This window comes from Streptopelia decaocto (genome assembly GCF_964273445.1).
Source record: "Streptopelia decaocto genome assembly, chromosome: 6".
NCBI classification, from domain to species: Eukaryota; Metazoa; Chordata; class Aves; order Columbiformes; family Columbidae; genus Streptopelia; species Streptopelia decaocto.
The window spans coordinates 1906974-1931659 of NC_138660.1; the positions used below are offsets into that span (position 1 = coordinate 1906974).

Below are 24686 nucleotides of genomic sequence, written 5' to 3' on the forward strand. Positions count from 1 at the left end.
GTGAAAACACTCTTTTGTATTCTAACAGAAAATTCCGACGTTCCGTTCAGTTGTCGAGCGGCTTTAGGGCTGTGACTTTATAGTCATGCCAACAATTTTGGCTTCCTGGGTGCTGGATTTGCCGGCTCGGCCCATATCATCCCATTGTCGGCATCTTTTCTGCCCAGTTTGGGGAACAGTCTGGGAGGAGCTTTACAGCCCTTCCCATCAAGGTACAGCCTGATTATCTCTCTAGTGGCCCCAGTTATCTGTACATTTCCCTTCATCATTAGGCACAATCTTTCTGTGGCCTTTACATACATGAAAGGGAAAAGCGGCTTTTCCGACTCGTGTTTTTTTGGATGATAATTGCCCTTTCCTAGTTGCTACGTTGCTGGTTTGTCCATCTGTTTAATGGACAGATATTGCTATTATTCCATGCTTTGCTTGATTTTTTTTCTCCGCTTAGAATTCATTGTGCTCTGATAATTCTATAGGTCTGACAATATTTTGTTACGTTCCGTTCTATTTCAACGCCGTAATGGGACATTTTAGTCATTTGCATTAAGCTGTAGCTCGTATGTGCTGATTTTATACCATGAAAGGTATAAAATTCATAGGGAATGGAGTATGGACTGTTTCATGAGCTTAAAATGTTTTCTGTTCCTGTTCGGGCCGTTTTTTAAAGGAAGAAAATACCAGGAGTTTTGCAATTAAGAACATATTTCTGCTTATTTGTATCTATAGTTCTGTGCTGTGCTGCTCGGAGGCTGCAAACAGCCCGACAGTTCCTTAGATTGCTGCTTTTTCTGTTTTCTTTCCCCAATTTCATCCTCTATAGCAGTCGTAGTGTAAAACCCTCAATGTAGTATAATTCTTATCTGTTTCATTGTTAGCAGCTGAACATTTTCATACAGTAGATCAGCTGGATAGTAGGAAAAGCAACTTCTCCTCTCCCCATTGGATATAATAGAGAAATCGTTCTGGGCAGGGAGCAAAGTGGGAGAATCTGACTTGTTTGTGATGTGAACAAAGACGTTTTCCCGATTTGTACGCTCCCGGTTTGTCAGATATTCGGGTTTTTCGGAGCGGGTGATCTGGGTGAGGGCAGGATGCTGGATCTGAGCGCTACTGGTGGATTGGATCACACACCAAATTAGACAGAAATAGCATTTTAACATCCAGTCATTTCAGCTGCTGTTATGGCCGAAAACGTAGGGGTTTAATGCAAATAACGCCAGATATACTTATTACATTTCTATGTTATTAATTCATATTAATGGGATTTTTTTTAATGTGAAAAAATGTTCCACTGTCAGTTTTGAATTTGCCACCCTCAAATTCAGTCCGTTTGCTCTGAAAGAAGGCGGCGATGATGATGAGTTCGCAGCCTCCATGATGTGATCTTTGGGGTTCTTTTATTTTCTTTATTCGTTACTATCGTGTGCTCCCATGAGGTATTCTCTAAGACAAACCAGTTCTTTATTTTCATTTTCTTTGGTAATTATTGTGGTTTTTTTTTTACTCTCCTAATGAAGAATAAATGACCGAAAAGGAATCCAACCATTCCTGTGCTAAACAAACAGGTCACACAATCTTTTCCATCATTTGCTCCAAGTCCAGTTCAAAGCTGGTTGGGCTGAGGCTTCTCGGCTCTTTTCCTTTGAGATAGCTCCACTAGAACTGGGATGTCTAATATCGCAGGTGAAGGAGACCACTGTCTTATACAATATATCAAAGGGAAACAGTCTGTCTATCCCCTTTGTTTCATTTTGGTCATTTCTTCCTTGTCTTTTCCCAATCCCGACACCCACCGAGGTCTCCCTTTGGCTGCCCACAGTGCTGCTCAGCTGCTTGTAGATCGGTGACGTTTGGTGGGTTAACACGACGGTGTTTCCTCTGAGCTCTGCGCGGCTCCTCCCCTTTACGGACCCGCGTCCGTGTTTATCAGCCAGGCTCCTGGCTCCATCCCGCAAACCTCCCGTCTCAGCCCGGCCCTGTCATCTCAACTCTGACACCATTCAGGATTTGCAGGTAAGAAAACTGCATTTCCAGGCACCTCCTCAATCGCATGAATAGTTGATTAGCTTCTTTTTTTCTGCACAATTCCTCTGGTTTTGAGTGAAACGCAATCCTGAGAAGAACGTACAAATGGAATCACTCGCTACAGCCTCTAGAAGAGTTGAGGAACGCTGGGGAATTTCACTTGGATTCTCAGTCTTGCCAACATTTGCTTGAGGTTTCTGAGGCACTTGAGAATAATTCCCAGTCGTTTTGGATCGCCATCTCTTCAGATAACCAGGAAACTTCAGCTTCGTTCTTTCTTTTTCTTCTTAGGCTTTTTCCTCACCTGTTTTTGAGCTCTTTAGGCATTGGGAAAGGTTAGATAAATATCTCTAGGAAAATGATGATAGGTTGGAGTTCAAAGGGGAGGATGGATTTGTGCTCAGCTGCTGTGATCTGCTGCATCCAGCATTGCACAGAGATCAGATTTTTTTGGCTTGGTTTCTGTTAGATGATATCCTGTAGAATACTGTAGTTTTCCAAAGTGTAATTCCAGTGTGCTACCAGGCTCCGTTTGACATACATAAAATTCATTATTAGGGATGCTCGATACGCCTCGTGTCGTTTTATGATACGCCTGTCAGGGAATTCCTCTCCTGCTTTTACGTCAGTTGTGACCTTCATCAGCTGCTACTATCAATACTTAGTACTGTTTTCCTTTATACTTTTCTGAATCCTTTTCTATCCATGTTAGGCTTAAGACCATAAGGAAAGCAGGAGGGTTTATTTTGCCGCTTGTGCCGGACATCACTCGTGACTCCTACACCAACCATTTCACCCATTTTGGGTTTCCCGAGGGTCTTTCTGTTATTTCTCAATCAATAGTAACCTCTGCTCGTCGGGCTTTTCACACTTTGCTCACAGCTTGTTTGAGGGTCTAATTGTGATATTCAGATTAATTGCTCTTTGTCCATTTTCTCGGAGCGTGACGTTCTGAAGTAACCCTGGTGACTTTATTATTATGATGATGTTATTTTTAATCAGTGGTTGTCATAGGGATGGAGAAACCGCAAACCCAAGTGTGGCTTTTCTGAAACTCAGTAAGTTGGGCGAGTTTGCTCTGGATGGAAAACAGAACGTTTTCCTCCTCTCCTTTCTTTAGTGATGTATTTGATATCCCAAAACATACCGTAATAATAAGTTCATTGCAAGAGGAAGAAATCCAAAGACATTTTTACAAAAATGTCAAGGTTTTTCATGCTGCCACCAAGATTAGTGGTCGTCTCTAATGGTAGCGTTGCTATCATCGTTAGAATAATAAACTTTACCCCCAATAGTTTTGCGTTTGTGCAAGCAGCCAGCAGAATTCTAAACTAAGAATATTAGGCCTCCGTACAGCTAAAATCTTGATCTTCATTTAAATTTCCTGTTTCAATCTGCGGATTAACGTAACATGTTTCATAATCCGTGCTGATGAAAGGAGCAGCCTGTAGATTCTAGTAGTAGAAATGGGGTTGTTTGTCATCTGCCTCTCTCAATAGGTGGAGACATCACGTAAACCAAAGGATTAATAAATAAATGAAAGGAAATAATCCCCTAAAAAATAGAAAGTGGCCTTCTTCTACTAATTTATAGAAAAAACGTTTTATACAGATTATATTTTCTAGTAATCCGGCATCAATCCTGCTGTGACAATGTGTGTTTTAGCGCAGTGGAATGTGAGATGTCTCCGGTTGAAAGGTTTTGAGGAAAGGTAACTCCCCTGCCCTACACAACGTCAGCAGTCAGGACACCCCTAACGAAGAGCTTTGCCTGATTACCTCAATTAATATTTGTGTGGCTGATGGGGTGAAGCTGGAAGGGTGCGAACTTAGACCAATTATGAGAAAAAAACGTTCTAGAAGCAAGATGGGCCTAGAAGAGCTTTCAAAGCCGAACGACGACACCAGAAATTTCCATCACGTTTTGTTTTTAGTGCAGAGCAGAAACCTCCCGAACTTCTCAGATGCTTACAGGAATAATCAACTTCTGAACTCCATGACAAATGTGGTTTGTGTATAAATTTAACTGTGAAAACGTTTGAGTGGCTTCAAAATGAGAGGGGTGGCAAGCGCATTGGACACAGTGAAACATCACTTGGGATGATTAGCATAGTGGGTACGCAGCCAACAATGTTCCTCACCCATGAGATGCGAAGAAATACCTTCAGGAGAGGAAAAAATCAGAAGAGATACCAGAAGAAGTGTGAAAGCCTCACCATATTAATCATATTAAAAGCAGATTTGGAGTGTGCTTGTGCAGCCGTGGGTTGTTGAGGAGGGTTTGGTGTGGGAGGCCGGGGTGGCCGTCAGCCCTCCCGTGCCCTCGGGATTATGTTTTCTGTCAATTCTGAACGTTCGGGATGGTTTTGGCTCACGCGTGACAGGACCCGCTGGAGCCGGGAGGTTCTGGGTGAGATGTCGCACCAAGTCCCCCGCAGAGGCGACAGTGCCGCCGTCTGACCGGCCTGTCGGACCTGGAATAATGAACATCTATCGTTTCTCTCTTTCCAGACTCCTGCGGAACAGGCCAAAGCTCGATTGCAACTGGTTCTTGAGGCAGCTGGTAAGTGGTGCCGCTAGCAGTAAAATTATACTGTGCAAATACTTTGATAATATCAGAAAAATGAAACCTATCAAGAAAGTAACTTTACCCTTTTCTCTCTGGCAAATGCCAAGTGCCTTTCTCCATAGCTCACTTCAGTTTCTGGTTAAGATGAAACTGCTGTGCATCATCATTGGGTCTTAGTAAATCCCTTTGAGGAGATAAACAATTTTGGTTTGCTGTTGAGAACCAACAATCAGCCTTTGCCTCTTTGTCCTCGTGCTGCGGCTGCTATTGAGACTTGATTCTACCCTCTCAAATATTTGGGTTTCTTTCTTTATTTTTTAGCACTGAACTGAATTAGTCCGTGTATATATTGATTGATTTATTGTAGAGAGCGAGGAGGTCTCCCCTCAGCTCCCCCGTTCTCCAGGCTGAATCCCCCATGGTTTTGGGTTGGTCACCCATCTCCCAACCATGATTTACAAGAGCTGCGCGTGTTTTGTGATGCACTTAAACTCTGAGTGTGAAAACCTTACTGGAGGACTTCACGCTGTAGTAGGATTGTGGTAATGATAATAAAGTTATAAATGAATAATGACCTTTTTATATAACATTATTGGATGTTCTTTATGTACCTGCATTTGTCCTCAGGTTATTGAAATGATGATTTAATGCTCTAAAGTGGCAGTCTGCGGTGAGGTTTGTAATCCTAATTAATTTCTATATATTATTTTAATGTTTCCCATTAAAACTTTGCCACGCTAAAAGGATAGCTTTCAGTATTTCATATGCATTGTAATAAATACATATGTGTCTTTAGTTCAGCTTTCAGCTCTCATATATGTATTTTTAAATGATAAACAGCAATTGCCAAGAAAGACCATTTTCTATTTTCCCTCTTATGGAAACGTTCTGTTTTAAGGAATACCCTCCTCTCACATTGCTGGTATTTGTTTCCAAAATGCTCCTAGCCTTTTGTACCCTATGGCTTCAAATGCATTCATTGTTCTCCACAACTTTTAATAAATCTTTGAGGCATATAATTATAAAATAGATGTGACAGCGCTGACCTAACAAAGCACAGTTTGTGTATACTACTCACATCTATCACACCTCGTTTTTTAATTTAACACCTGGGAAATGTATAAAAGGTATCTATGGGTTGTATATCATCATGACCTGGCTCCCCAAGATGTCCAAAAGCATATGAAAGGTCTGTGACAATGTTAAATTTAAATATTCATAATCGAAGGGTGAAACTTAGATTGAAGCTGCAAGCTGTTCATAACTAACCCAAGAGTTCATCTGTTTGTTCCTCTTACCACCCCAAATACAGCAAGTTCTTTCCTGGCTTTATTTAAAGCTTGGTGATCTGTGAGATCATCCCCCTGCCCTCTCCCTCCCGGTCCTGTATTCAGTCAATTAAATTGAATTTTGATTAAATTGGTGTGAGACGAGTGTTGAAAATGTTAATGATGTTGTTGCAGTATATTCTTGTGTGTTTACCCATTGCAAAATGAGCACTTTTTTTCACCTTTCACTGTATGAGATGGTTCCTGAGCAGCTTTTCGGGGAGTTGGCAACCCACAGGTGGATTGTTGGTGCTGTTGTCGTACGATGCTGTGATTGCACTGAATAGAATGGCAATTCCAATCTGCTTTCGGAATGATGAACTAAGCTGTTGTTTGTGTATGTGGTGCTCGATATGGGATCCATCCCGAACTTGGGAATTAACTGTTAGAATACCTGGCTGTACATTTTACAGGAATTGCTCCAGTCCCACTAAACGGGGAAAAAAACCCTGTTTTATTCCAAATGTGTTCTCTGTATTTTAGTGGTTGCTGATGACACTGTGATCCTCTATGGCCTGGACAACCAGAACAGTTTCACCTTCTGCAGTGGCTCCAAATGACCAACGAGTGTTGGCGAGACCGTTAGGAAGGTCCATTCCCTTTCCCTGCCATTTCCACACCCTTAATATCCCATTTCCCACAATAATCTCACATTTTCTTATAGTCTGTATTCATATATTGCTCATTTCATTCTGAAGGATCCCATATCTTACTATGCCTTGAGAGAATCAAGCTAGAGAAAATTTACTTTCCTTAGCAATTCTTTTGGTTCTTAATATAATGGAAATGCCTTTGGATACGTGTAATAACACAAACAGAGCAACTAGTACCTGAGTGTGTAATGGGACAGATGTTAACGTGCTTTTGGTAAGAGCAGTCTGGCTTTAAATTCAAGCTTATGGTCGGTTTTGAAGTTTGCTGGCGGCCTTTCCCCGCGGTGCATTTATCTGCTACTTGAGTTTATCATTTGCCACAGCTTCATGATATTTTAAATTTAGCTTCTTTCTTTTACTCTCCAAATTTCCCTTTTGCTTATCCCCCTGGAATGCTCTGCATTCCGATGTATCTTTGCCAGCGCTGCTCCTCTAGATCAAAGCAGCACATTGAAAAAGAGACTGGGACGCAAGTTTGTTGTGCACGAGTGGCAAAACTGAATGTATGTGCTTTGGACATACATTTGGGGAAAAGAAATTGCCCGTAAGTAATGATAGAACTTTGCAACAAGTCCCTGCTGAACTGGAGAAGTTAATTTTTATCACATTTGTCTGGTATTACAACGTAGCTTTAATGACTTACAATTAAACATAGATAAGGGATGGTGGCAGGTCTGGGAATACAGCCCCGTCTCCTCTGTCCACCGGAGCTTATTCAGGAGCAATTCTTTGATCAATGTAATTTATCAATATCATTGATAACTCTTTCATATGAAACTGCTCTCAGTACCTGGAACATATAGAGAATTTGGGGCAAACTGCTTTGATGTCAGGGTTTAAGCTCAGGTGCTTTCTTCAAAGGAACAAATACAGATTTGTACGCAATATATATGCTATTTTTTTTTTAAGAGAAGGCATTTGTGCTGTTGCTTTAGCAAGAGCAGAATGTCTGAGGATATTATATTTTGTTCAATTTTAAAAGCAGCAAGTCCAAACCTTTCTCCAAGCGTCGGCAGCATCAGTTCAGGAGCTGGTTGTGCTGTTTGTGTGTGTTAGGCTGGTAAAAGACACAGCTAACCTGGTGAAACACACAGCTAACCTGGTGAAACACGCAGCTGACCCGTTGGAACACGCAGCTGACCCGTTGGAACACGCAGCTGACCCGTTGGAACACGCAGCTGACCCGTTGGAACACGCAGCTAACCCGGTGGAACACGCAGCTAACCCGGTGGAACACGCAGCTAACCCGGTGGAACACGCAGCTAACCCGGTGGAACACACAGCTAACCCGGTGGAACACACAGCTAACCTGGTACCAGAGCTCACCCCGCTCTCCATCCCGGGGCCGCAGACAATGGCATTAGCTACAAAGAGCCACTTGCTAAGGGGTGTGATTTCCAAAAAAGTGTCAATACAAAAAGGTTTCGATAGTCTTTGTTTTGCGTTGTTCTTTTTCTGGTGTTTCAGAGCAATATTGACAAGTCAGAGTTTCTTCTCAATCTGAAGATGTTCGTGTGTATCTTTTTTTATTGATTTTTTCCTTCACACCAACCTATTGCCATGGAAATTATGTGGCTTTATCCCTGTGGCTTTTTAAGCAAGAGAAAATGGTATATTGAATAATAATATTATGGATTTACAGAATATAGGTTTGAAAGTATGTCAGCTTTCCAAGTCCTGTTCCAATACAATGGCCATAGTTTAAAAAAGTTAATGGTATGTTATTGTGTTCCCTTTGCTTTCTTCGTCACCAGAGACAGTTGATTTTAGGGGAGGTGGATCCACTGGCCAACTCATCACCTTTAGCAGGAATTGTTGATATTTAGTATCTTGAGAAAATCTGCTTTTAGAATCTAGTGTAGATATCGAGTCAGGAAATAACAACTGATTCTCTGAAAGACATAAAATAGCAAATAGTAAACCAGACTCTTTCTAATTGGCTTTGTTTTTCCTGGGGCGCTTTGGGGATGGGAATCGCGACTTCTGGTCTCTCGTTGTGGAGGCTGGTACAGTAAAATATTCAGCTGTATTTGTGAGGGGAGGAGGGGAAGCCGGCTGGTTTTATATTCAGGTAAGATAATGCCGCCTATAAGTTTTGTCTCCAAGTCCTATGTTCGCACTGGCTTTGCTATGCGCTTGGTTAAACTTTGTTCTTTGCTGGTGTAGCTTAATGTCAGTTTCTTTGTTCTTGTTAGGCAGGGCAATACTTGAAGATACCAAAGCCCTCCACTTTAATTTTTAAGGCAACTGATTTTTGATTTATAAAAACCGTCATTCCATAGAAGTTGTTGGTCTCGGCTATAGATTTATATTTGCAAGACTTGATTTACTTCCCCTTCTTAATATCAAGATAAAAGTCTTTCTAGCAGCCCCTAACAATATCACAGCAACTTGCCCCGGTTGAGCAGATGTTAAGCAGGCAATGGTTGAATGTTAATTTTGAGAGGGTGGGATGTTTAAGCCTATGTGAAGTATGTTGCATGTGGGCCTTCCAGACTTAGCTACAATGCTCCGTCCCTTGGGAGAATTTTAAAGCTAAACCTCTTTCTTTTTGTCACTCTATATGGACTCTCTCAAGTCAGTATAAAGCAGATCATCCCTAGGCTAAAGCTCTTCAGCTTTTGTTATTGGGCTCTGTAGGCCTGTAATTAGGCCTCCTGGCAGGCCTTGCAGGCCGCTTAATGGTCATATGGAGTTTCTATGAGGCAGAGCGGCTTTGTGCAAATCCTGCGTCGGGGATACGTTTATGGGTCACTTCCTACCAGGCCCGGGCTTTGTGCCGCTGCCCCACGGGCTGCCGGGGAGCAGATTCCCTTGACCATCCCGTGCTCCGGTTGAGCCGCACAATCTACCCGCCTAATCCCCAGTGTAAACAGAGGATTTAGCTGAGCTTCTGTCACTTACAGTTGCCAAACCACTTGGGTGTCTGTGATTTCTTTCCCAGACTTCATTACGCGCAGAAGATTCGAGCGGAGGTTTTGGTGTTTACTTGCTCGTATTGCTGATTTTTTGAAGGAAAAAGTTCGCCCCGCCTTGCTAAAACATATAGGCTTAACAAAAACCTCACAGCTTTAAAGGCAGTTAATTTGTGCCATAAATAACTGTGCGGCACCTGTGTTTTGTCATAAAGATTAAAATATGGTTCAAGATTCCAAAATTTAACTGTATTGATAGGAAATGTGAGCAGTTCAAACTATCAATCCGGCTGCCTTTACCACACAACTCTGGAAGTTTTGCTGTGATAATAAGCAAAAATGTCTTGCACTCCATATAAAGACGATGACAAAAGGCAATTGATCTGGGTTTTCAAAGGTCTAGAGTTGAAATAAGTGACTGATGTATTTTTGGAATCTGCATTTCAATCTATGGCTGAAAGAGCATTCAAGAATAGGGCGTTTTTGTGCAGAGAATTCTTGACAGTTTATTTAGGGAAAACTTCAGAACTGAGACACTAATATGACATTAGCAATATGTGGTAAAAACTGATGAATACAAATCATGAGCATTTAACATTTATCTGATCTGCTTGGCAGCAATTCTGGATATTGGATAGTTAACTCATTATCTTCAAATTATACTATCAGATTGCTCCCTTTAATTTTGTACCATGCATCTTTATTACATTTTACATATTCCTTAAAGAGAAAATCAGTAAATACAACAAGTACTTTGGCCTTAGCTCTTGTAAAAATGCAAGATACTTATTGCATTATTATTTTTTATAAATCTACCAATTATAGCACATGTTATTGGGGAGAAAAATCCTAATTTGCTCTCAGTGCCTAATAACTAAATAGTCAGATATTCTCTAATTTCTGGTGTTGAAATGGCTCATAACAGATGTGGCTGAAAGGACCACATACGTAGACTGTATGATTTTAGTCTGGTGGAACTAATAGGATCACTTGCTACTTCACAGGTTCTTGCTTTTCTTTTACTTTAATAAAAACTGTTTAGTTAAATAGAATGGCCTCTATTTTGCTCTTTTCTAGCTATGCAAAGTAGTAAAGCAGGCAGGTGGCAACAAGTATGAGAAATTTGGGTTTATTGGTGCTTATTTTTGAATGCCCAATTTATAAAAATTCATGGATTTCTCTTTTTGATTCTGGTTTTCTTTGGATTTTGCTGTTTTGTGTTTGCTCCACTGAAAACCCAATGGCCTTATGTTGACTTGGTAATTATGCAAACCACGTTAGGAGGGCGGGTAACGTGTTGGTATATATACACAAAGGATAATACATAAAATATTTCACCTGTTTAAAGGAAATGTCAAAATAGCTTTAAAAATAATGCTTTCCCCACAAATTGGAAGACTTTGAATTTAAAACAAGCTTAAAAGTTGCTTTCAGGCACAGGATCAGGACCCTGGGGTTCGTTATACCACAGGCGACGATATAGCGTGTTGTAATTACTGAAGATTAAATTTGTATCATGCTCTTGTACTGAGGACAAGCTGTTAAAATGTTAGAAACAAACACGTAACGGGGGATTAAGAGAAGTTTTAACTTCATGAAGCTCCCTTTGCAAGGTTGTCCAGAAATCTTTTCATGTTTTCGGAGATAAATCTGAGAAGACGCTCTCATTGCCATTGCTGCTGTGCTTTCAGCCGCAAGCATTAATTGCTTATAGGCCGGGAAATGGCCATTTCTCTTTTTTCCACCTTGTAATTGTTCGTTTCAGTTCTCTTTCCATGTTCAGTCTTTGGTTTATGGCGGAGGTTTGGTCAGGAGGAGAAGGTTTTGCTGATTGGCCTCTGGATTCCTGGTGTGACACAGATAACGGGAGGATGAGACTGGAACTTGAGAGGGAAACGAAGAGGAGGGTGAGTGGAGGAAGAATAATTGTTGTGAATATATACACATGAGCATAGCGATCACAATACACCCTGGTGACAGCTGTTCTCCAATCCTAAGGTAGTTATTATATCTATTTATTTGCTCATGGTAGCGTTCAGAATTGAGTGGTACCGGGATGGGCAAGCACAGGCGTGGGTGCCGTGTTTGGGCCGGCAGTGGTGACCAAGAGTTTGGTTAAATGTGGTTTGTACTGAGCAGGTTGTTCATCGCTGGTTAACGCAGGAAATAAATAAAAGCGTGAAACGGTAGCGTCTTGCGTTTGCATAGTATATCCGTCTGTTGTAGGTCCTTCTTGAAGGTGGAAGAGTCTACTCTGTTCTTGAAAACTAGCTAATTTAGGAAACTCATCTAATTACGGAGTTAGTGAGCTCAGTTTCTAGGTCAACTGCTGATTCCTACTTAGCAGATTTTTATGTTAAAAACCATTTAGTTGCTGACGTTGGCAGAGAGAATACTATTGGTCAAACTCTGAGCGCTAGAAGAATTAAATTATTTGTTTTTATATCAAGAAAACGTACTTTGGAAGGAATTTACGGTAGCTAATTTTTATATTTAGTGTTTGCTGAGAACTACGGGTATTTCAAGACTGAATTTTGGGAAGATGCAGAAGGTGTTTGAACTCAGCCGGGTGGTCTGTGCCATTGAGCTTGTGCAGCTGGATGTTCAATACATTTCTTCACACGTTGTGTGCACCCAACTTGTTGGCAAAGCCACACAATGTCATTAGGGTACCAGAACAACACGACTTGCTAAATGCAAAGCGGTGACTCTATACAAAAGTCATTACTCCAAGTAATTATTTTTTAACGTATTAATGGTCCTGTCCTTACAGAGTGTGTGATTCGGAAGTGCAGCTGTTTCTGGCATTGGTGAGCAAACTAAAAGCTTGATTCATCAGTAATTACCTCGGTAATTAATTCAATTTTATTTTCATGATTGCTGAAAAAAATAGAGAATTTTAATTAAATTTGGGTAGAGAAGAAAATGTGTTTGAAACAAAGTAATTTCCTTTTGCCATTTATAATGGCATTGAATTGGTGTCCAAAAGCCTTTCACTTTGTGAACCTCTTGTAGATCCTTACAAGAAATTATTAAAAAATGCTTTGAACCATTTTTGTATTTTGTTTCTGGTTTAAGAAGGGAATGGGTAGTTGATAGTGTAGCGATGCTATCATGTAAAACAGAGGCTACAAGCAGACTTTACAGTAACTTTATTAGTTAATGAACATTAATTGCCTTTAGAAATAATCTAAAGCTTTTAGAATTTGAGTTTTTTTGTTAGATTTTTATCTGAGACCTGTTTTTGTGGTACCAAGAAACAAATGTATCTCAGGCTTCCATTATAACTAATGGCTTGCCAGTAATATTGTACCATATGGTATACATGATTTTGATGCAAATATGTGCGCTAATTATGTGCAGATGAATCTTTCAGTCCTGCTATTGATCTTCAGTCAAAGACAATTTTTCAGTTAGCTTAAGTTTTATATCAATTCATATTTAGCAACTTTGCCCAGTAATTTAATTATACACCGTTGTGGCTGCAGGAACCATATGTGGTTGTGCGGCCGGTTTCTGCTGAAGCGCCTTTGGGGAAACGTTACATCTTAATATTGACAGCAAAATATTAGTTTCTCCTATTTTATGGCAGTGTACCCTGCAAATCTTTGGATGTGAACCACCCTTTGGTTTGGGTTTCCTACAAGTGAAACTGGAGCCCGTTTGGCTGGATTTTTTAGTGTGAATGCCCAGAAAAGGGCTTTAAAGCGCTGGGTCTGCTCGGCGGCTCCGGCTGGTGGGCACCGATGACGTGGTTCAATGGTTAGGGCCTCGCTATCTAATTTCCAGACGTGAAGTGTGCCAGAATCGCTCCCCGAAGGGAGAAATAAGAAAGAAATAAGAAATAAAATGCCATTGCTTCTTCTCGTCATTGCAATGGTGTGTCACCTGGAGTGTTGTGTTCAGTTCTGGGCCCCTCAGCTCAGGAAAGAGATTGAAGTGCTGGAGCGGGTCCAGAGAAGAGCAACAAGACTGGGGAAGGGACTTGAGCACAAGCCCTATGGGGAGAGGCTGAGGGAGCTGGGCTTGTTTAGTCTGGAGAAGAGGAGGCTTAGAGCTGAGCTCAGCACTCTCTAGAACTACCTGAAGGGCAGTTCTAGCCAGGTGGGGATTGGGCTCTTCTCCCAGGCAGTCAGCAATAGGACAAGGGGCCATGGGCTTCAACTCTGCCAGGGGACATTTAGGCTGGAGATTAGAAAGCAATTCTGTGCAGAGAGAGTGGTCAGGCATTGGAATGGCTGCCCAGGGAGGTGCTGGACTCACCGGCCCTGGAGGTTTTTAAACTGAGCTTGGCCATGGCACTTGGTGCCATGATCTAGTCAATGGGCTGGAGTTGGACCAAGGGTTGGACTGGATGATCTCTGAGGGCTTTTCCAACCCAGTCCATTCTGTGATTCTGTGTGTGTGATTCTCTCGTGTGGAGGTAATTATAGATCTTCCTCACACCCCAGCTGATAGGCATTGCCAGGGCACCTGTAATTAATAGATAAAGATTAATCCTCCCCATCTCTCAGTGGGTTTTAGATCACAGTGCCCTTTTGAGACACAGCAGAGGTGTCAATGACTTGCCAATGGTCACAGGTCACCTGTGTCCAAGACCTTGGTCCCGTGTGTGCCCATGTCATCCACATTTCCTCCTGAGCTCCAGGCTGAGATTAGAACTTGTAATTAGTCATTAGTGCCCTATTTGCTGTTCTTTTTCATCTGGGAGGGAACGTTGCTCTGGACTCACAGTGTGGCCACCCAGCACCTGGAGATCCTGCTTCGTGCCTACGTGATCTTGGTGTAAATCATATATATTAATTTTTTTGCTTAAAGCAAGAATAGTATTTAATGTGGGTAATAAAATTCTTGTTTTACAGTTATCGAAAGCAAATTTATCACGACTTTATTAAATATGGAGGACTAAGTGTGCCATTTTCTCCGAGCGGTTTCGTTTGCTCGTGTTCTCTTTGTTGACCCAAATGAACGAAATTAGAACAAACAATCTCCAAGTCATTTGTAATCAAGAGCTGATTAATGGAGTTTGGTTTCATAGCCATTATTCATTCAAGAACACCTGATATCTTTCCCATAAACAAATTGTGTTTGTCCAAATTAAGAAATTAAATGAAGCATTTGATGAGTTTATGATTGACCCTTCTAACTCCGAGCCCATTACTCAATGTCGTTATCACACAAAACTGTTTGACTAATGCGCTGTCTGCCGAAGCGCCTGGATTTATGATGATTTCTGATTAATGCGCACTGCAAGCCAAACCCCTCCATTGTAATAATTTCTTGATTTTCATTTTAGCGGTCGCTGAAGATTCTCATCTGTGATGAAATGCATCGGTGTCCCATTAGATTTAGAGATGATTAGGAGGTGTCGACTGAATAAATCTTAAAATATAGTAATGGATGGTTTGCAAAGCTTCTTTTTTGTCCTGCCCCGCAGTGCTGCGGTTGTGTGGCCTTTTTATCAGGGTTGCCATTTAATAGCGAATTTTGTGGGACTTCGGAGAAATTCTCATACTTATGGGACTACCAGGAATAATTTCTATAAAAATATGCGTTATTGGTTGTCTTTTGTAATGTTCATACTTCTTTCCTTTATGAAATGTTACTACCTGTGTTTAAAAAGAAGAAGGTATTGAGGCGAGTGTTTGGTTACTTTGGGATGTTTTTATATGACGCTATATTCTCCCTATAAGAATGCTCTTGGAAAGCAGACTAAGATCAACTTGTGTGCTAGTAAGATGGTTTTATCTTTTGAAATACTATAAATACTATTCTTTTGACAGATTTTTTTCAGTTCTCGATAACTAAAATATATTTTTTTTAAATTTTGCTTCTTAAAATGTAATTAATATGAGCTCTGTCCAAACGGGCAGATCGAGGGTGGGTCTGCTCATTCCAAAGAATTGGTTCCGAGGCTGAGTAATCCAGCCCCAGTCTCCCGCCTGCTCCAAGCAGTGTATTACAGGTATTGATAACTTTATCTAAAGGCAAATGAGTATTTTCCCCTTTCAAAAAAGCACCTGCCAACCAGAAGCCTCTGAGCGCTGCGCGTGGAACAACTGACGAGAGCATTGAGAGAGACGAGTAAAGTAGAAATCTCCCAAATACCTGATGAATGAACTTACATTGACTGCCTAGAGCTGTATCTGCCTGGAGCATTTCAAACTGCTCCTTCCTGGGCTGGTGTTTCGCGGTGTAGGGAGACCTGAAAACCCACCAACAATCCTCTTTTCATCCTAAACCAAAGTGTGGAAGGTGCGAGTTAAAGTGATGCCCAGGATGCTTTTAGGAACAGTTATAACCTCATGATAAAGCAGTAGAGACGGTGTTTATTATTTACTCGAACAACATATTGGCAGATATAAACTATATATATACATGCACACAGATATATGTGTATGTTTTAGCCACCTTTTTTAAACTGAAGAGCCGGACTTTGATTTAACCCCCTTCCAAATGCGAATCAATACGCAACAAGTTGATCCTGAATTAAATTTGCAGACGCGGTTTCCGCCGTGTCGCCACAAGCTCGTTAAAGAATCGCGCTGTGACACATGGGAAAGGGCTGAATGGTGTCCGAAGGAAGGCGAGAGCGATGCAAACCTGTGTCCTTTGCCAGATCCCTTGTGTTGATTACACAAGCGTTTCCCAACACGGCTCACGTGAGCGATCAAACTGGGTCCGGTCCTCCCTTTAATTACATTTCTATTGCTCCTCTCTATGGCTACCGTGTAATTTATTATTTAAGATTTCTGAGCAGGCTTCTTTGTTTAAGCCATCACGTATCCCTTCATGTTGTTAAATACCCAATGAAACAACCGAATCAGAGTGTTGTCTCGGAGGTTTTGAGCACTTGATGCTGTTGATCTTGGAGAGTCTTCTTTGCAAACTGTTACTCATTTTATAACGATGAGTCTCCTTGAGCGAGATGAGATCGCGATTCCATTGCTAGCAACTCAAGGCAAAAAAACCAACATGAAGGGAAGACTCTGTTGTGGATTTCTCAGTTCTTTATGAAATATAAGGGTTCTTCACCTTTGGTGTGAGCGGAGTGGCCGAGCGCAGCTCTGGGCAGGGATGGAGCTGCGGTCGGGTCCTTAAGCGCAGTCCATGGAGATGAAGTTGCTGTGACCATGGACTAGCCCCCACGTGCTTCTTTTTGTCTGTAGTGGCCACACTGGGGACAAACTTGCTCCTCAGTTTATTTTGCTTGTTCCGTTCTTGGCAGATGGGAGGGACACGGTGGCTCCAATAGTTCTGCTGTTGTAACCATTTGAGGAGAGATAATGTTGGAACTAGAGAGTTTTTGTGGGTTTTTCCCCACCACTTTCTCGTTGATTTTTGAATTTGCATCTGGTTTGTTTTCATTATCACAAGGATCTTTCTTTGTAGCTATTGCTGAAGGACAGAGTTCGCGTTGTGCTACTTCATTCAAACAATTTATAAAGGATGAAAAAGAAAAATTAAACATAGGCTTTCTTAACATACGCATTAAATATATGTATTTTATAAAACGCCTTTAGGCTTTAACATACATTCTGAAAATCCCATTATAGACCACGTTGCAACCTAGACCAGAAATGCGACTCTTTCCGTATTCACATCAATGAGCATCGAGAGCAGCAGATTTACCCGAGGTGATCTGGTTTATTTAAAAGCTGATGGAACAAGCTTATTCTTGCCATTTCTAGTGGCAATAAATGTCCTTTTCTGAATGAAGCCGCGGTGTTTCTGCATTGCCGGCACCAGTTAGTTGCCATCGGGGCTCTCTCGGTGGCCCGGGCGGCTGCACCTCGTCTGTGCCTTTAAGCCGCACGTTATTGACGGTTTATTCCCAGTACCAGCTGATAAACGGAGCCGTGCTCCTCGCAGATAAATTCACAGCATCCAGCTGTTTGTAGGTGATTATGCAGGGCTGCAACAAAATAAAGCCTAAAGCATCATATTAGCGGAGCCGTTTATATGGGTGCTAATACACTTTGAATAAAACCCTCAATTACTAAGCACTTTTGAGTCCTGACAAGACAGTCCCATGACATTAATGGTGTCTTTATAACCTTTTTAACTTCTTGTTTCTCTGACAGAGCACTACAATAACAGCCATGGGTTTGCCCGTGGCAAGCAAAACCTCATTTTGAGAGGATAATAAGTATTTACTATTTAGATAGCTGGCAATAAAATTTCTCTGAATGAGATTTTACTGAGAAAATACAAACTGATTCAATTACTTTCTTTAATGGACTGGTGAAGCTTGTAATAATAGTTTGTCGAAGCAGCAAGTCTCATGTTTAGCGCTTTGTGTATGTGTGTGTGTGTGAAAATAGAAGCCAATTCTTATTTCCAAGTAGAAATTTTTGTAGGCCAGGCTTTCCGTGCAAGTCACAAGGTATTTTATCATCTTAAAGCGGATCATAATCTCCAACGTTGACAGGCGGGATTACAGTTGCAAAGAGTGTTGGGGACCCCTAAATATCTTTACAGAGAATCAATATCATCTGGCACTAGAGTACGTGCAGAAACATGTGGAATGTGGTGTCTTAGATCTTAAAAATGGGTATTTTTTGGAAAACCGTGCAGCGTGTGCTGCTTCTCACACCACATGTGGTAGAGCAGAACTGCTTGAGGAGCTGGTGTGTTCCAGGCTCTTCACAGGTGATGTGGGAGACTTAGGAGATGAAGAAAATAGCCATGTACCAGAACACATTGAGTTATTGAAAATATTTGGCTTTATTATATTTCGGAACAAATAACGTCCTGTTGAATAAAGGCAGAAAAAGGAACCACGGAAAGATGATACCGCAAGCAGTGAGGGAGATGTGTGCTGGGAAAACGGACTTACAAACAAACAGCTCCATTTGAACTGAAATGAGCTGCCCAGCTGTGGGTGTTAAACAGGGACGATCATCCCCACTCGTGGTTTTTAAGTCTGTGTCAATGACAGTTTCTCAAGTGATGGGAACCAAGACAAAGTACAAAGTTTGCAAAGCATAGATATGCGGGTATATAGTAGATCACCAATTTCTCAATTTTCATTGCCAGTTAGAAAATTCCTTGTTGTGGCTATGATAACATTTATCGAAACGGGACCCAGAGTATCATATTTAATATTTCTGAATACGCGTAGCCTGCGAACGCCAGTTTGCAGGAGTTGGTTGTCTGTGAAACCTCTGGCTCTGATGTGGCTTTTTCCGCCCCCCAGCATTTTCTAATTCCAGAAAATCTGTTTTCTTGGCATTGGGAAACACCAGGAATACCACCTAACGTTGTTAGTAGAGCACTAGAAGACGAAAGAGGAGAGTATTTACTTTCCTTTGTATGGAGCTGCCGTGATGTACAAATTCATAACCTACACTGTATTTGATTAGAAAAAACAAAACCCAAACAAAAAACCCACAAAACCCAACCAACCAAAAACCAAAACCACACTAAAACCCCCAAACTTTTGCTTTCCCCAGCCCTATAACTCCCTTGAAATGTGTTTTTATACAGCGTAGCTCGTACAATACTGCGCAGGCTTATAAATAGCAATCTCCCTTTTTTGGACGTACTGATGGCTGTATCGATTTGCCATCAAATTTAACTTAGGCGATAGTTCTGAATCACCGCGCTCGCTTTTTAAAGTGTTCAAAAGTGACAGGTGGTTGTTTATGGAACTTGGGAGGGTAGAGGGACAAAGTGGAGAAGATTTTGTGCGGACATGGGCTGGATCCCGCCCTCGGAGGTTTATTTAAGCCCAGCCTTAGAAAGCCGAGGTGCAAAAGAAAGCCTTAGGGCTGGTTTTACAGACAGCACCGGCTCCTGCACAGCCTGACAAATGCTGTTAATTTTATTAGCTTAACGACCCGCAGTTTGCAGTCGCGGGGTCCCTGGGGAACGGGGCTTTGGCCACTGGCACCAACAGCCGCGCAAATGAGTCCAACGTGCTCACGGACTAACACAAAACTCTAAAGAATGAGTTGGAACGACTAGAATTGTGCAGAGCTCTTCGTATCCTCCGCAGTCACCGCAACATGCTTTACGTTATCAAGGTGTCAGATTTTCTCAACAGCTACAGTATCAGTGTATTTCAACACAAAAACCTCCGTCACAACACTTGATGCTTCCCAATTTGTTAGTTTTTAGGGTGTTTAACCGCACCTTATGTATTTGGCACGTGCAGGCATTACTTTAAGTATCTCTAGTTTGAATTTTTCTTTCTTAAAATGAGATATTTTAATGATGATTATAATTATTATTATCCCCTTTGGCTCGGGAGCCTGCGTGTCGGGGCAGAGCTTTACACCGAGACACAGGAACAGATTGAAGCGGTTTCAGGGCTGTAAATCCCCTGGCAAATTGGCCTTTTCAGGGCTGTGCCGAACAACAGGTTGGTGCCATTTGGGCATTAGCGAGGGAACCGCCGGGGGGAATAGGGAATGAATGGGGGGGACGGGCAGCGCGGGGCCGAGCCCTCTAGAGGAGCTTTGAAAGGACAAAGTTGGGGGATTAATCATCATTTATGATCTGATTTGTGTGTAATTGAGCCTGGTAATAGGAAACATCCACGTTTGCACTGCAAACTTACCAAAAAATTCAAAATACTTAGGCTTTTTATTATAGCGTCGTGAGTATTTTCTCATTATGCATGAAATATGCATATAGGAATATATGCTGTATGCAGATATATTTAAGCATGATAAGTTACTAGCTGAAGAAACTTCTTGCTTGCTATCAAGGTAAAGAATTCCTTATGCTTCCACAGTAAGGTGCTTTTTTATTGAAGGGGGTCTAAAATCAACCCCCAACTTCACTATTAATTTAAGCTTCTTTAATATGTTTATTAGTCTTGGTTAAAGAAGTGGATGCGCGCTGCTTGTTTATGGGTTTGGGTTTTAATTTACTTATTTAGCCGGTAGCGAAGTAGCTAATGTTACTCCATTGAAGGAAAATATTTAAATTCTGTGTGTGCCGTAGCAAGAAATCAATAGTAATTTCAGGAATTATAAAGCTGATGTGAGATTAAACCCATTAAACCGACCTGTTAGCCTCTCAGCCCCTCCCTCAGAGCTTTTAATTTTCTATTTAGAAGGGGTTTGGGGATCAATATGAAGATCTGTTGCTAATATCATATTTAATTAGAGTAATCAAACGCGGTGCTCAGAGCTCGCCACCTGCCGGGGGGTCCAGAGGGGGCCTGTCTTGCTTGTCCACGGGCGCTAATCTGGGCAGGGTCCCCACGGGGCGACTCCTCGGCCCTTGCATGGATTTGGATGGGGTTGGGGGGCGGTGGGCGCTCCCCGAACACCGCTGATCAATGATTTCCTTTCAGCGCTCGTGTAATTAAAGAGCTCGAGCCGGCTCGCGCCGCCTCGTCTCCAAACGCTGTTATTGCGGAGGTTGGGAGCGGGTCGATGGGCGTGAGGAACACGCAAGGCCAGAGGCGCGAGGAACACTCGGGACACGCGGGGCCTTCATCCTTCTTTTAAATAATGAACCACCCGTGGGTTATTCCCTATTTTTATCATGTGGACTCAAAAGCAGCCTAGTGTGGTTATTGATTGCGTTAAAGGAGCTGAAATTGAGTACTGTCAGAAAATAGCGATTAAAGCAGTTAAATGTATTTTTCAGAGGTATTTGTTACTCTGGTTGTAACATACCTATGAATTTTAACAATAACCTTAGAATTATATTATCTCGAAAGGAGATAATATATGGAGATAATTATGATGAAAGCCTAAAAACAAGCTATGATTTTTTAAAATTGTGTATAGGTAGACATAATCTAAAAGAGAAATATTACACGTTATCGGAGCATCATCTTGGACAACGATTACGACACAAAACTGCCTGTGATAGAGGCACAAGAAACTTTGCACACAGAACGATGCCGTGTTGGACTCGGGAATAGTCCCGTGTGGGTTCCAGTCTTGTTAATCTCATGTAACTATTATTTGCCATCTTCTTATCAAGAAAAGAGCTGTTCAAAACAAAAGGTAAGAGTAGGATGTATTCCTCATATTCTGTCGAGGTATTTAGCAGCCCTACGTTGTTCAGATGACCCCGCGCTCCGCCAGGACGTGCCCACCCCTGTAAATCCTCAGGACTTGTCATAGAATATACATCTCTGCCCTCGGGAGACCCATCATCAGGACCAAAAACCTGATATTTTCCCCTTTTTTATACTGGGAGACTGTTCCGAAAAGTGTGGCGTGAGATGAGGCTGAGCTAAGAAGCGAGTTTGGATCCCCCAAGATCAGCTGCTTGTGCAACTGCATGGAGTTTTAATTTGATTTTTCATCATTCATTTAAATGTTGTTGTTTGATATATTACACGGGATCTAACTTAGAGTAAGAACCGATGAGCTTGGCCTTTAGCCGAGGCAATCGAGCTATTATTTCTAAAATCTGTCGCTGAAGTGTTTTGAGAAGGGTCCTGGGAACCCATGTTCTCCAGCCCGCAGTGTCTGCTCGCTGGAGATACCAAAGCGCCGGCTCTGAACGTGCGCTTTTCATTCCTTAGGGCCATTGCTTCATCGTGATTTTTTATGTCACCTTACGGTCTCGAAGCACACGGGTTGAGCTCCTTCCAAAGGAGGTTAATTCACAAGTTACGGTTAATTCACACAGTATCACAGTATCACAGTATCACAGTATGTTTGGGATTGGAAGGGACCTCAAAAGATCATCTAGTCCAATCCCCCTGCTGGAGCAGGAACACCTAGGTGAGGTCGCACAGGAACATGTCCAGGCGGGTTTTGAATGTCTCCAGAGAAGGAGACTCCACAACTTCCCTGGGCAGCCTGTTCCAGTGCTCTGTCACCCTCACTGAGAAGAAGTTTCTTCTCAAATTTAAGTGGAACCTCTTGTGTTCCAGCTTGATCCCATTACCCCTTGTCCTATCATTGTTTGCCACTGAGAAGAGTCTGGCTCCATCCTCATGGCACTCACCCTTTATATATTTATAAACATTAATAAGGTCCCCCCTTAGTCTCCTCTTCTCCAAACTAAAGAGACTAACACGTTACGGTTAATTCACAAGTTACGGTTAATTCACGAGTTTTGGTCCCCGTACTCCAGCCTTCCCCATGGACCAGTTCTCCTCTAACTGGAGCAAAGCCCTTGAAACCTGTGCAGGGTCTTGGGCACTGTCCTCTACATTATGGATTCACTCTTTTTGTGCCACATTATTTCCCTCTGTAGACGTGGCCTGAGTCCCATCGGTTTTCATAGAAGGTCACCTCAAGTTTTACCTGCGGTGATTTCTCTGTCCTACCAGAAGCTACGAGAAGGCTGCCGAGCAGTGCAATTAAGGAGCATGAATTAACACAATGATTGGATCTTCATTTGAAAGAACAGGTATTATAGAAAGGATGTACAGACATCACCTGGGCGGACGCGTAAGTTCAGGGCAGTGTTCTTCTTGCCGGGACTCGGTGGGGTTGCGCTGATGCAAGTTCAGCAATACGTTCCCACTCCTTATTGTTGTAGTTATGTGCTGTTAAACATTTAGTGAGGCTTTAGTATCTCAAATTATTGACGTTTTCAAAGAACGAGGGAACTGCACTGGCAAAGCAGCCTGTGCAGAGCGCGCCGGTGGGGAGAGAACCCTGCCTGGAAGTGAAATCCAATCGGAGAAAGTTGGTGGATTCTCTGGAGTTGAATAAGGCTCCTTATTTATTACTTTGTTATGGCTCTATACAAATATATAGATGCACATATGTCTGTGCTAAAATTATGCTGTCCAGACTTATGAGAGCCAGTTGGAATCTCTCAAGGTTGCGGATGATAAGTGTAAATGCATGCGTATATTATCAGGTACGTGCCCTTGGAGGTGACTTTCTCACTGGTGACAAATCTTGTGTAAATCCTCTCCTACAAGTCAGCTCTTTGTTGATTTTGAGTCTCTGACTTTTCTATTTTCCCATTTATTCTAATGATTTTTAATAGAAGCTTTAAAACAAGCATTTAATTGAAATACGTTAAGAGATACAATACATCTCTAAAACGTTTGATACCCCAAATTCCTTTCTGAATTATTTAAGCAATGCTGCAGCAAACTGTTTATTGGGTGTGTAGTTTTCTTTTAATGCAGCTATTGAATTCCAACCCACACAGCCTCCGGTGTCATTGCAGGAGTGATCTGCTGTGCAGAGTGAAGATAAATTGTGTGTTTTCAGCAGCATTTCTTCATCTTCATCAGTTAATCTGGAATGAAATTTTACAGTCAGCCGCTGAATATTTAAGCAATATATTTACCCCTTTTATCCCCAGGGGAATATTTAATAATGCCATGTGCAGCAAATGATTATAGTAGTTAATGACACAAGCTCAGAATGTATAGTTGCCCATAATTTCTGGCGGCGGGGCCGAGTTTGGCGGCGCTGGGCTGCGCCGGGCGCTCAAGGCTGGGCCGCGCAATCCAGTGCGTGTTGGCACCGCCAATCAGTCTCCCCCACAAATCTTTCCTGGACACACGCTCCCCCTTTTGGTGCCAGATGTCAAGTTCTTTTGGGCGCCTGTCGTATGATCCTGCAGTTAACGCGCAGTAAATCCTGCGGCTTTTCTCTGCCTGAAACCACCAGTTTTCCATCTCGCCGTTTCCCCGTTTTCCAATCCCCCCGTCAGTATTTTTATGAATCTTTCTTATTAACGCTATTTATGATAACACTCGAGAACAGTTTGTTCTTTAATGGTGTCTTGGTGTTTGTAGACTTACAGTAGTTTGGGTTTTTCTTAGTTAATTTTTGATCCTTTTTTATTTTCCATTGCTTCACAAAGGTTTTTTCATTAATATCACGGCAAAAGTGGAAAGTGATCATGAGGAGGCTGAACAAAGTTCCTTCTTTCCTCAAAAATCCTCTAAAACGCTTCCTGCTTCTTGCACTATTATTTGTATATTATAATTAATAATTTGCATTGAATCGCACTTTTGTAACTGTAATTCCAATTCTAATGTTATGCTTAGAAGTTAATTCAATTTGATATGGCCGTGTTTGGTACAAATAACTTGTTATATGGTGCTGGCTGGATGCACCGTGACCATTTTTCCCGTAGAGCTTTCAGCATAAGAAATTTGTGCTCCCTCTTGTTTGCTACCGACGTCGTTCTTCTCTAACACCTTTCCTGTTATTCAAGGCATTTAATAATATGCCCAAGTTCTAACCATGGTTGAATAGTCTCTGTGAAGTTGAATGGGGTCCTAATATTCTTAAATTTAA

At 41.8% G+C, this 24686-nt stretch overlaps 1 protein-coding gene across 3 annotated transcripts in view; it reads left to right on the forward strand.

Annotated features, from left to right (window-relative positions):
• The window catches only part of RSRC1 (arginine and serine rich coiled-coil 1), a 127730-nt gene that overhangs the window by 70302 nt on the left and 32742 nt on the right, over positions 1-24686 (forward strand). For all 3 annotated transcript variants that reach the window (XM_082057142.1, XM_082057144.1, XM_082057143.1), the window contains one exon: positions 4536-4587. In XM_082057142.1, the coding sequence (XP_081913268.1) occupies positions 4536-4587 (52 nt within the window). The remainder of the gene's footprint in view (positions 1-4535; positions 4588-24686) is intronic.